At 45.4% G+C, this 13,502-nt stretch overlaps 1 protein-coding gene across 2 annotated transcripts in view; it reads left to right on the top strand.

Moving 5' to 3' along the window:
* The window catches only part of HDGFL2 (HDGF like 2), a 112,351-nt gene that overhangs the window by 43,461 nt on the left and 55,388 nt on the right, over window positions 1-13,502 (top strand). For both annotated transcript variants that reach the window (XM_077273557.1, XM_077273550.1), the window contains exons 6-7: window positions 13,142-13,210; window positions 13,308-13,443. In XM_077273557.1, coding sequence (XP_077129672.1) covers window positions 13,142-13,210; window positions 13,308-13,443 — 205 coding nt within the window. The remainder of the gene's footprint in view (window positions 1-13,141; window positions 13,211-13,307; window positions 13,444-13,502) is intronic.

The following is a 13,502-nucleotide window of genomic DNA, read 5'->3' as shown; positions in this document are numbered from 1 at the left end:
TCTCGTCACCTTCCACGACAGCATAGGAGGATGTCTCCATTCCCTAATGGGGGACAGGAAGCACAAGAGGTTAAAAGGCCCCTACTACCTCTTATTCGCCGGTGTCTTTCCTGTCCCCCATGGGGCATGGAGAGGTTTTTCGTATGCTGTGTGGCCGGCGACTGCAGTGTACCTGGTTTTTCCTGCCGGGTAGTGGTGGTCGTGGGCTCTGCCTTCCTCCACGTTATGCTGCTCCCGTCTCCTCGTGATTTGGGACCTTTCCTGGCCCACCCTCTCCTCCAGGGGAGGTAAAGCGGGCCAGTGATCCCCAGCGGTCGCCTCTTTGAGCTTACCGGCTTTCTTCCTCCCTCCGCAGCGATGTTCAGCGTCCCGGAAGTGACGTCATCGCTGTGCGCGTCACTTCCGGTCCTGCGTTCCACTGCATGGAACGCATCCACTTCCAGATTCTCTGCCTCCTGCGGCCCCCGGACCTTAGGACACTGCAGAGAGCACACCATTCCACGTGGAGGCCTGCTCTCGGACCCGGGGAGGAGGGGAATCGTTTCTTCCGCGCTGGGGGCAGGGTTTATTTCTATATAAACCTGCCTGATGACACCTCCAGGTAAGACTGATCCCTGTCAGTATGGATGGTGCTTCCTGCCCTACATCTGCGGAGCCCAGGGCTGCCCCAGCTCCAGTAAGTTTGTCACGGGGTGGGTCCAAGGCCAGAGGTAATAAGGGGTGCCCTTTTTACACCGCTCTCCCTCTTATTGCAGGGAGAAAAGTCTGCCCAGAAAATCCCGGAAAAAAAGTCATCAAAATGCGCAATCTGAAGCTTCCCTCTCTATGGGAGAAAAAACTATGTCAGGGGTGCACGGATAAAGTGGTCAGAGCACAACAGCCCTCCCTCCTCAACGAAATCCGTACCCTGGTTAAGCATGAAGTGCAATCCTCGCTAGCCGCCTTCAATCCTACTCCACTGCCAGGTCCATTTCCTTCTTAAAAAAGGAAGATACAAATTGAGCATTCTTTCTCTGAGTCTGATCACTCATATTCCTCTTCTTCGGAGAAATGGGGTGAATCTTCTGCGTCTAAATTTTCGGAGGCAAGAAAGTATCTTTTCTCCTCTGATTATATTGAGGAGTTAGTAATGGCTGTACGTAACACAATGGGGTAACAGGAGGACTCTGTCCCTCAATCCATACAGGATGAAATGTTTGGAGGATTGAAATCGGAGAGACATTTGGGGTTCCCGGTTCATAGGAACATTGTAGATTTAATATCTCAGGAGTGTGAGCTCCCAGAGAAACGCCTAACCACTCCCTCTGAAATGAAGCACCGTTTTCCCTTAGAATCGGTTTCTTTCATGGGATATACCTAAAGTAGATATACAGGTGTCAAGAGTAGCGAAAAAAACTTCGCTCCCCTTTGAGGACTCCTCTCAGCTGAGAGATCCGTTGGATAGAAAAATGGAGAGCCTATTGAAAAAGTCATGGGAAACAGCCACCTCGGGGTTAAAATCTAATATTGCTGCCACCTGTGTCGCCAGAGCTCTCTCCCGTTGGATGGATGAGCTGGAAAAGCATATCTCCCAGGGTACGTCGAGAAGGGAACTTTTAGACTCTCTTCCCATGCTCCAAAAGGCTTCGGCTTATCTGGCTGATGCTTCTATGGCGTCGATTAGAATAGCAGCCAGAGCCTTAGTCCAGTCTAATTCTGCCCAAAGAGCCCTCTGGTTGAAGATGTGGAGCGGTGACGTAACTTCAAAAATTAAGTTATGCTCAATTCCCTTTAAAGGGACTCTGTCACCTGAATTTGGCGGGCCCTGTTTTGCGGTCCGATGGGCGGTGTTTTCCGTTCTTTCATTCACCCCTTCCTTTCCCGCTGGCCGCAATATTGTCTTGAATTTGATTGTTTCCTCCGTAGAACACGTGTGTGCAATGCAATCTTGCCTTGCGCACGCGCAGTATGATTTGCCCAACTGCGGGCAAAGCCGAAAAGCATTAGTGCGCATGCGCCGCCGCACTATGTCCCGGAAGTATTTCGCTGTGTTCCGGAACATAGTGCACCGGCGCATGTGCCCAATGCTTTTCGGCTTTGCCCGCAGTTGGGCAAAGCATACTGCGCGTGCGCAAGGCAAGATTGCATTGCGCACGCGTGTTCTACGGAGGAAACCTAATCAAATTCAAGACAATATTGCGGCCAGCGGGAAAAGAAGGGGCGAATGAAACAGAAAACACCGCCCATCGGACCGTAAACAGGGCCCGCCAAATTCAGGTGACAGAGTCCCTTTAAGGGCGATTATCTTTTTGGTCCTGCTTTAGACGAAATTCTGGAAAAGGCCACAGATAGAAAAAGGCCCTTCCAGAGCAGAAACCTATCAGAAAACTTTTTTTTCGTGCCCCCTAATCTAATACCTGCCAAACAAGAGGTAAGGGGAAATGGAGCTATGCCAAGGGCAGGGGGAAAAGCAAATTTTATTCATCAATGGCGGGCCATCACCACTTGTCAGTGGGTCTTCAATGTCATTCAGGAGGGCCTCCTGATAGAATTCATATCTTTTCCCCCCTCGGAGTCTGAAGATAACCTTCCCATTGTCACAGGGAGCACATACATTGATGATGACAGGCCTCAGAGATCTCTTAAAATCAAATGCAAACTCCCCGGTGCCCCCCGAAGAATGGGGTTTGGGTCATTACTCTCGTCTCTTCCTGGTAAAAAAAAACCATCGGGGGATGCACAAGTTATAATAAATCTGAAAGGCCTCAATTTTCATATTCAATACCGAAGATTCAAAATGGAGTCAGTGAAATCTGCTATTCTCCTGATAGGTCCGCATTATTTTATGGCAACCATCGACCTAAAAGATGCGTATTTCCACGTGCCGATTCACCCCCGGCACAGGAAGTTTCTCAGATGCGCAATATGCGAAAACGCATACACAACACAAACCAGGTTAAAAAAAAATTAAAAAAAATCGCAGTATTCTCACCTGCCGGCGTTCCCACGCAGCGTCACCGATGTTCCCGGCAGCTAGCGTTACTTCCTAGTAATACATTGCGAAATCTCGCGAGAAGTGCATAGGCAGCATCAATAGTAAAAAGAGAAAGAGAGCGAGAGAGAATTTCCCTGACAAGAAATTCTTCTACGCATGCTCTCTTTGAAAAGGCGGGACCCGTCGCTGGATTCCTGCTTTTCACAGGCAGCGACGCATCCTGCGCCCATAGGCTTCCATTGTAGCCAGTGACGGGCAGCACAGAATACGTCGCTGACTGATTTTCCGACGTGCAGAAAAAACTTCCTCTGAAAAACGTTTTTTTTATGCAAGATCCAGTGAAAGACACGGATGGCCATCCGGCGCTAATACAAGTCTATGAGAAAATGCAGGATCCTGCATTCTAAAAAAACAACTGATTGTGACGGGAGCTGAAAGACAGAAGTGTGAAAGAGGCCTAAGGCTACTTTCACACTTGCGCCGGTACGGGGTCGGCGCGACATACCGACGCACGTTGTGAAAATTCTGCACAACGTGGCAGCGGATGCAGTTTTTCAACGCATTCGCTGCCCATTCTAAAGTCCCGGGGAGGAGGGGGTGGAGTTCCATCCGTCCATGCGCGTTAGGAAATGGCAGACCCGACGTACGAAAAAACGTTCCTTTGAACGTTTTTTTTCGTGACGACTGTCCACCATAACACGACGCATCCAGTGCATGACGGACGCGACGTATGGCCATATGTCGCGATCTGTCGGCAATACAAGTCTATGGGGAAAAAAACGCATCCTGCGGACACATTTGCAGGATGCGTTTTTTTTCCCAAAACGACGCATTGCGACGGACGCCAAACGACGCAAGTGTGAAAGTAGCCTTAGTCTAATTCTATTTTTCTTTCGGAGACTTAAGTCTTGGGACAATGTATAACATTACTTCTGAAGGGACAAAGTATTTCCTGAGGACAAAAGAGGCTCTGTCACTTATATACCTTTTGTGTAAACACGTACCTTTGTTATCCAGCCTTAAGGCTATGTGCACACGTCGCAGAATTCCCGCGGAAATTTCCGCGGAAATTCTGCAACTCTTGCCCTGAGGACATCGCATGCGGAATTGGCATGCATATTCCTGCTAAAAACTAGCGTTTTGCAAGCATAATTAGCTTGCAGAATGCTAGTGTTTTCCAAGCGATCTGTAGCATCGCTTGGAAAACTGATTGACAGGTTGGTCACACTTGTCAAACATAGTGTTTGACAAGTGTGACCAACTTTTAACTATTGCTCCTGCCTATGCAGCATCAATAGTAAAAGAATGATAAAAAAATAAAAAAAATGGTTATACTCACCTTCTGATGGCCCCGGATCTCCTCAGCGGCTTCCGTTCCTATAGATGCTTTGTGTGCAGGACCTTCGATGACGTCGTGGTCATGTGACCGCGATCACGTCGCGGTCACGTGACCGCGACGTCATCGCAGGTCCTTCACACAAAGTATCTATAGGAACGGAAGCGGCCGCGTGCACCGCTGAGGCGGGAAGACTCCGGGGCCATCAGAAGGTGAGTATATCACAATTTTTTATTTTAATTCTTTTTTTGTTTTTTAACAATTATATGGTGCCCAGTCCGTGGAGGAGAGTCTCCTCTCCTCCACCCTGGGTACCAACCGCACATGATCTGCTTACTTCCCACATGGTGGGCATAGCCCCATGCGGGAAGTAAGCAGATCAATGCATTCCTAGGTGTGCGGAATCCCCGCGATTCCGCAAATTTAATGAACATGCTGCGTTTTTTTCTGGAATGCGATTCCACTCAGGAAAACAACGCAGCATGTGCACAAAAAATGCGGATTGCTTTCTATTAAATAGGATGCTTAATGTGAGTGTGGTGTTCACGGTTTTATAGCGAAAAACCGCGAAAAAAATGTGAATAATCTGCTACGTGTGCACACAGCCTAACTACCTGTCCAATCTGTATACCTTTTATCTACGCACAGTAGACATGCTTGTTGGTACTGCCACGATCTCTTATGGTGTGTACACATAAGTAAACTCTGCGGGTTGGACACTGCGTGCTTGCGCAGCGTCCAACTCACAGCTTCCAGATGTTACTGCATAGTGGATGGGATTTCAAGAAATCCCATGTCCACTGTGCGTGCACAGCCGCCCGCTGGTCACCCACGGAGACGGACATGCTGCGCATCTTTCCAGACCTCAGCTTGTCTATCTTGCAGCGACGCAAGCCTCCACAAGATAAATCTCACCCATACGATGTATTGGATGCAGTGAATCCACACGGTTCAGTGAACACATGCGGAATCACCTGCGTTCAATAGACAGCAGCGCTTTGGACTCAGCGGACATGTGCTGCATCCAAAGCGCTGCCAATTACTGAACGTGTTCACTTCAGAAAGGAGCTTCCTGCATCTTAAGGCTACGTTCACACTAGCGTTGTGCGCCGCTGCGTCGGCGACGCAACGCACAACGCACGCAAAAACGCGGCAAAACGCACGCAAAAACGCTGCGTTTTGCGACGCATGCGTCGGTTTTTGCCGAAAATCGGACGCAAGAAAAATGCAACTTGTTGCGTTTTCTTGGTCCGACGCTTGCGGCAAAAAAGACGCATGTGTGGCACAACGCAACAAAAAAAAAACGCATGCGTCCCCCATGTTAAGTATAGGGGGCGCATGACGCATGCGTCGCCGCTGCGTCGCCGACGCAAACCCGACGCACATTAGCTTAACGCTAATGTGAACGTAGCCTAAGATGTCCATCTTACCAGTCCATTTCTAAGAGACTCAGACTGTCAGCTATTTGTTTCCTTACTGTAAATCTGCATGAGTGGGGTGAAGGCCCCCTCGCTAGGGTCATCAGAGATTTTAATATTTTCTATGACACCCGCACATACTATTTTGTGAACCTAAGTATGAATGTTAGATTTTCCCATAAAACCCACCAAGGAGTTGCCAACCAAGCTTGAAGTTGTGGCAAGTCGCGAAACGAGGACCAAGTGAATGAAGTACAGTTAGTCCTCGGTTTACGACGGTCTCGGGTTACGTCGTTTCGTGTTTACAACGCTTTATACGACGCCTCATTCCGACTTACGACGTTTTGCGTCGTAAGTCGAACTGCGTGTAGGGGCGGAACAATAGAGTCCAGTACTGTACACTGTACCCGGTTACAGAGGAAACCGAGTCTCCTGCACGCCATAACACCCTTCATTATGGCTCCCAAACGTAAGCTAGACTCATCTGATACCAGTGCATCAAAGAAAAGGAAGGCCATCACCATGGAGGTGAAAGTGGATATCATAAGGCGATCTTATAAGAGGGAAACACCAACAGAAATTGGCAGGTCATTAGGACTTAGTCGTTCGACTGTCGCTACGATTATCAAGAATTAAGATTTTATCCTTGAACATGTGAACGGATCTGCTCCTATGAAAGCGACAGTCATAACAAAGCAGCGTAGTGGGCTTATTATTGAGATGGAAAGATTATTGGTGCTTTGGTTGGAAGACCAAAATCAACGCCGTATCCCTGTGAGCCTTATGGTTATTCAGGAGAAGGCTAGGCGACTGTTTGAGGCGTTGAAAAGGGGGAAGGAAGTGAAAGTGAAGAATTTGTGGCAAGTAGGGGTTGGTTTATGAGGTTTAAGGATCGAGCCAATTTCCATAACATTAAAGTGCAAGGTGAAGCTGCTAGTGCTGATGAGAAAGCAGCAACTGAGTTTCCTAAAGCATTGGCTGAGATAATTGAGGAGGGTGGTTACTGTGCTCAACAAGTGTTCAACGTGGATGAGACAGGCTTGTTTTGGAAACGTTTGCCTAACCGTACGTACATCGCCAAGGAGGAGAAGTCAGCACCAGGTCATAAAGTCAGAATGTATTGGAAAACTGATCATAAGAACCATGGTCTTCTGCCTTGAACTCCTAAATATTCCATAAACTCAATTTTAGAGAGAGTGTTGGGGAATTAGGCAATGGGCTGCAGTACTAAAGTGTTTTGGAAGGCCCATTTTGGATTTTGGCATGTTTTAAATATCTAGGTATTGGTGAGTGGAGCAATCTTTGGAGTGGATGTGCACAGAATTGGAACGGACAAGGTTATAAAGAACAAAGACTGACTTCCAAGATTCATTAATTGGAGGACAGGCCCACCAGATACAAATGGGGTGAAAGACTCCAGGATAGAGCTTAGCCCTGTGTTAGAAAAGAAGCAGTCCCACCACACCAGAGGTGTACTAGTAAGATATAGCATATCGGCTAATCTAGGTCTGAGAGAGGCGCAGCCATGCTAGGGCAATGGGATGCATAGTAAAAAAAGCTGGGATTTTGGAAAAACATATTATTTAGTTTGTGATCTGAAATCTTAGACGCAGGTGCAAATGGCGGCTTGATGATGCTTTTTAAAGTCCTGAAGGCTAGCGCCTTCGTTTAGATTGGAGGTTGTAACTAATGGATGCTCAATCAAAGCCTGTGAGACTTAAATAAAGATCTAAGGTGAATTCAATTTGGAATAGAACTTAAGTTGGATTGAGAGTGGGATGGTTTGCTGGGAAGAAAAATAGTATTCCTGGGAGATTGTCCATCGTAGTAGCCACCATCCTACCAAATTACGATTATGTAAAAGGATTCCTACCATAAGGCTGCGATCTCAGTTTTGCTGTAGAATTTCTGCATCTATTTTAATTAAGTTACTTGCATTTTTTTCATTACTTTTTTTAACATGCATTTTTATTGCGTGGTGTTTTTTTTGTCTTTTTGGTGTGTCATGCTTTAAAGCTGTTTTTGTATTGAATTCTTCCTGTTTTTTTGCTTTGTCAAAACTTTGATACATTTAGGTGCGGATTACGTATGTTTTTGATGCATTTCCTCTGCAAAAACACATGTGCTTTTTTTTTTTCTTGCTGATTTTCTATATCTAATGCAAATCTATGGGAAAAAATCCACACAAAACTCAGCATACCTGCAAGAGAAATTGACATGTTGCGAATTTGAAACACGCACCGCAGGTCAGTTGACACGGAGTAAAATCAAAGCCAAGTGGGCAGGAGATTTCTATGATTCCCATCCACTTTTCTGGAACTTTAAGATCAAAAACGCAGCGTCAAAAAGGCACCAAAAGCTCATCGTGATTGCGAAGCTTCAGAATTTTTTTCAACTTGCTTTAAAAGGGGTTGCTCCCATTCGTTAAATGAATGCTCCTGGCTGCTAGCTTTTATAAAGAAATAACCCGCTGTACTCCTTTTCCCCTTAATCCTCTGGCTAATCTTTGCCAATGCTCCCAGTGTCTGGTGTTGGCTGCGGCGCCGGTGTCATGTGAACAGCCAATCACTGTGCTCAGCAGCTCTGCCAGGGTAGCTAGAACACCCCCTTCAGAATCGCTGATTGGCTGTCCACATGACGCAGGAAACCGCAGCCAATGCCAGATACTGGGAACATCGCCAGAGACTCACCAGTGGTCCTGAGGAAGAGAAGTACAGTATGGTTTATTTCTTTATAATAACCTGCACCCAGGGACATTAATTTACTCAAAGAGAACAATCACTTAAATTAAAGGTGTAAATGTGTATTTGCATATATTTTATTGATCTATATGCAGTGTACGGTCATATCTTATGTGGTTGGGGGAGCACTTAAATGTGAATAAAAATTAACACAGTAAAGGCTAGAAGTTTTTTTTATTTTTTTATTTAGCATTTTGAACTTGTGCATTTGACTTTAAAAAGACAGAAGTTCTTTAACCTCCATCCCAGCCACACTTTTCAGAGTTTATCGGTGATGTAACATATAAAAGCAAATAATCTGCGTATTCTGACAGTTTATAGGACATTGACTTAATGGCAATATCGTTGATTGTGTTACTTTGTGGCAGTTCATTAGTTCGGTGTTCCGTGACCAATACATGTAACAACTCTGATGGGCTCCGTAGAAAATGCGGAAAAGGTCATCCCCTGGCCTTTTAGTGTGGACTCTGTCAAATTAATAGTCTAAATGTCCGTATCGGATAGTCAAGCGCAGAGTTAAGCTGGTCTGCGGCACTCATTAACCATGTATGGGGCAGAGATGTGCATGATCAACCACCACTCCATTAACATGTTCTAGGGAGCAGGGGATAATTTTCTGCTACTAAGTAAGGTGTATGGTGAGACTAACCTTTGGTATAAAGTTATTTTTCGCTTTTGCTTGCGCTTTCATAATCATGTGTTTTAAGTTTTTCTCTCTAATGCTAAGAGATCATTCAATTTGGAATTTGCCAAAAAATATATAGTCTGTTATTAGAAATTAAATAGAAATTTCTCCTTGGTTTATCTGAAAGATTTTCTTTTTAAGTGTTCTCGTGTCCAACAGTTTTTTTAAGCTCTGCAAATTGCTCCTTTTTTATGTGGGAAACAAGAGTGCCCCCACCTCTCATTTCACCGGATCTGATGTAATGTGGTGTTAATGATCATCAGAGAAGTTTTGGATTGTAGTCTGTCTTTCTGACTTAGATGGTCCTGCAATATTGCCCAACTGCCGTAAGTTTTATGGTTGTTTCAGAAAAGCCAATGTGGATTGTGTTGGGGCATGGTCAGACCCTATGGGAGTTTGATGACCTGTAAAGGAGTGGAAGGTGGCATTATGAGATTTGCCATGTAACATAATGCTTTATTTGCTATGTTGCAGCGTTAAATACTGGTATTACTTGACACTGATAGAAAGCATTGTATTTTTATGATTAAAGAAGTTAACATAAAATAAGTCAAATACAGACTAGAAGAACAAAAAAAAGTAAATTGATGAGATTTGTTGAGTAACTGATAGAGATAAATAATAATAATAATAATAATTTTTATTTATATAGCGCCAACATATTCCGCAGCACTTTACAATTAAGTATAAGACAACAATTGAAACAATATGGTTAATGCTATAGTCTGTAATCTAAATATTTGGCACTCTTACATGCCGCAAACCCTACAGATAAGTCTTTTATGCACATTAAAACATTTTGATATTTGAAAGTGGGTTTCCGATAACATGACAACTTACGTTTTTTGTCTCTTCTAGAGAATGCAAAACCTAGTGGTGAATGTAGATAGTGATTGTATGTCTCGGCTTTGATGTGTTCCTTATATCATAAACGTTGAAAACTCAGTGTGTTTCCTATGGCTGAAATCAAAAGCTATTTTTACACACTTGGGAGGCATTGTCTGCAGTCTGTGTTTCAAATATGAACAAGTCTCGGTGATCGTGTCGGGATGTTGACTAGGCCGTAATGTCTAGACTTCTGGTTCAGGGACGCCAATCTTTTCCTGATATTCTGGTCTACAGCAGTTCATGATGATAACTTGGGGCTACTGGAACTGCCTGGAGAGGTAGCCAGAGGTTGTTTGAGTTCCAGTATGGCCGGAAATCTAGCTTGTGGCTCAGCTATGCCAGTCAGTTTGCAACACTAAAGATCTTCGCTGACCGTCGTAGCTGGGTAATGGAAAACTTGCTATGGAGCTATAAAGAGAATAAGCAGTTCCAGGGGTCCAGATGGCAGCAGATTATAGTGGAAAGATTGAGGAGCAGATTCCCGCACGTCTACTGTGGTTGGCCATGCCCCCACATATTGGCATCTTTAAGCATAATAAAGTTACCATATGATTGTAGTAAAATGACACCATTGTATTTCCTTTTGATGTAAAAGCAGTAGGTTGCGATGTCTCACATTATTATTATTATTATTATTATTATTATTATTTATTATAGCGCCATTTATTCCATGGCGCTTTACATGTGAGGAGGGGTATACATAATAAAAAGTACAATAATCTTGAACAATACAAGTCACAACTGGTACATAAGAAGAGAGGACCCTGCCCGCGAGGGCTCAGTCTACAAGGGATAGGTGAGGATACAGTAGGTGAGGATAGAGGTGATCATGCAGTGGTTTGGTCGATCGGTGGTTACTGCAGGTTGTAAGCTTGCCGGAAGAGGTAGGTCTTCAGGTTCTTTTTGAAGGTTCCGATGGTAGGTGAGAGTCTGATATGTTGTGGTAGAGAGTTCCAGAGTAGGGGTGATGCGCAAGAGAAATCTTGTATGCGATTGTGGGAAGAGGAGATAAGAGGGGAGTAGAGAAGGAGATCTTGTGAGGATCGGAGGTTGCATGCAGGAAAGTACCGGGAGATGAGGTCACAGATGTATGGAGGAGACAGGTTGTGGATGGCTTTGTATGTCATGGTTAGGCTTTTGTACTGGAGTCTCTGGGTAATGGGGAGCCAGTGAAGGGATTGACAGAGGGTAGAGGCCGGGGAATAGCAGGGGGACAGATGGATTAGTCGGGCAGCTGAGTTTAGAATAGATTGGAGGGGTGCGAGAGTGTTCGAGGGGAGGCCACAGATCAGGAGGTTACAGTAGTCGAGGCGGGAGATGATGAGGGCATGGACTATGGTTTTTGCAGATTCTTGGTTTAGGAATGTACGGATCCGTGAAATATTTTTTAGTTGAAGGCGGTAGGAAGTGGAAAGGGCTTGGATATGCGGTTTGAAGGAGAGATCAGTGTCAAGGATTACCCCGAGACAGCGAGCTTGTGGGACTGGGGAGAGTGGGCAGCCGTTTACTGTAATGGATAGGTGCGTTGGGGGGATCGCGTGAGATGGGGAAAGACGATGAATTCTGTTTTGTCCATATTAAGTTTTAGAAATCTAGCGGAGAAGAAGGATGAAATAGCGGATAGACATTGAGGGATTCTGGTTAGTAGGGTGGTGATATCTGGTCCAGAGATGTAGATCTGTGTATTGTCAGCATAGAGATGATACTGAAAACCTTGAGATTCTATGAGCTGTCCCAGGCCAAAAGTGTAAATGGAGAAGAGCAGGGGCCCTAGAACTGAGCCTTGCGGGACTACGACAGATAGGTGGCAAAGTGAGGAGGTGGTGTGTGAGTGGGAGTTGCTGAATGTCCGGTCAGTTAGGTATGACGAGATCCAGGATAAGGCTAAGTCTGTGATGCCAAGGGATGAGAGGGTCCGCAGCAACAGGGAATAGTCCACTGTGTCAAAGGCAGAGGACAGGTCCAGGAGGAGGATAGAGTAGTGTCACTTCCTCTTGGCGGTTAATAGGTCATTGGTGACCTTAGTTAGGGCAGTTTCGGTGGAGTGGTGTGACCGGAAGCCTGATTGTAAGCGGTCGAAGAGGGAGCAGGAAGATAGATGGGAGTACAGTTCAAGATGGACGTATTGTCCCAGTAGTTTTGAGGCATGGGGAGAAGGGATATAGGGCGATAGCTCGATACAGAGGATGGGTCAAGAGAGGGCTTTTTGAGGGTAGGTGTGATTGAGGCATGTTTAAAGCTTGAGGGGAAAACACCAGTTGTTAGTGATGGGTTGGAGAGATAGGTTAGGGTTGGGATGAAGTGGGAAGGGATCGGGTCAAGTGCACAGGTGGTGAGATGCGATCTTGAGAGTAGAGTGCAGAGTCGATCTTCTGTAATGGTGGAGAGCTGGGTAGTTGGGAGAAAGGGCTCTGGCGGTTGTCGACTAAAACTGTCTCTGATGTTCTCAATCTTCTGCATGAAAAATGAGGCAAAAACTTCAGTTGAGATGAGTGGGGAGGGAGGAGGTGCTGGGGGACGGAGGAGAGAGTTGAAGGTGTTGAATAACTGTTTAGGGTTGTGAGACAGGGAGGATATGAGAGATGAGAAGTAGGTTTGTTTTGCTGTGGCGAGTGTGGTCTTGAAAGTAGTGAGGGACTGTTTGAATGCGATGAAGTGCTCGTTGGAGTGGGATCTTTTCCATCTCCGCTCAGCAGCCCTTGAAGCTCTCCTCAGTTCTTTGGTCAGGTTGGTGTGCCAGGGCTGTCTGTTGATTTTGCGAGCTTTGGTATGTGTGAGAGGGGCAAGAGATTCCAAAGCTACATCTATTGTAGTGTTATATAGAGCGGCAACGTCATCCGCATTGTGTAGGGAACTTATGTCTGTGAGAGGGAGGTATTTGTGCTTGGTGGTTTCATACCCCTTGTGGGTAGAGCCTCAGCCACCTCCTAATCCTTCTCTACCTGGATATGGCACATCCCACCAGCTGGAACCTACTGCAGTTCTTGACCTTAGATGTGGGACTCTCCTGTATCATACATCTATGGTGAATTGAGCACCCTAACTGTACACCCTCACACATTCATTATTTTGTAATAATAAATATTTTTATTTTCCCAGGATTTTACCCCAGAAAAAAATCAACCCCGTGCCAAGCAGAAGACAACAGTCCCTAAAAGAGAATCCAAGGTCAGAAGTACCAATTTTTCACTGTGACGCAGCCTTGGTATTAATTTGTCTACAGAGTCTACAAATATGGCTATTTTTTTTTTTTTTTACTTCCCAGATAAAAACAGATTCTGATGCAAAGTCTGACTCTGAAAGTGATGTTAGAAAACGCTCATCATCCTCCTCCTCTTCCTCATCCTCAACATCTGCTTCAGAGAAACCTGTTAAGAAGGTCGTGCGGACCCCCAGGGCATGTTAGTAAACCGAACTGAGAAGCAAAGCTAGCTGCCAGATTCATGAGCAATTGTAACGT

The sequence above is a fragment of the Ranitomeya variabilis genome, chromosome 1 (assembly GCF_051348905.1).
Source record: "Ranitomeya variabilis isolate aRanVar5 chromosome 1, aRanVar5.hap1, whole genome shotgun sequence".
Taxonomy (NCBI): domain Eukaryota; kingdom Metazoa; phylum Chordata; class Amphibia; order Anura; family Dendrobatidae; genus Ranitomeya; species Ranitomeya variabilis.
The sequence above is the reverse complement of the archived record's forward strand: the minus strand, read 5'-3'. Positions and strand labels throughout refer to the sequence as shown.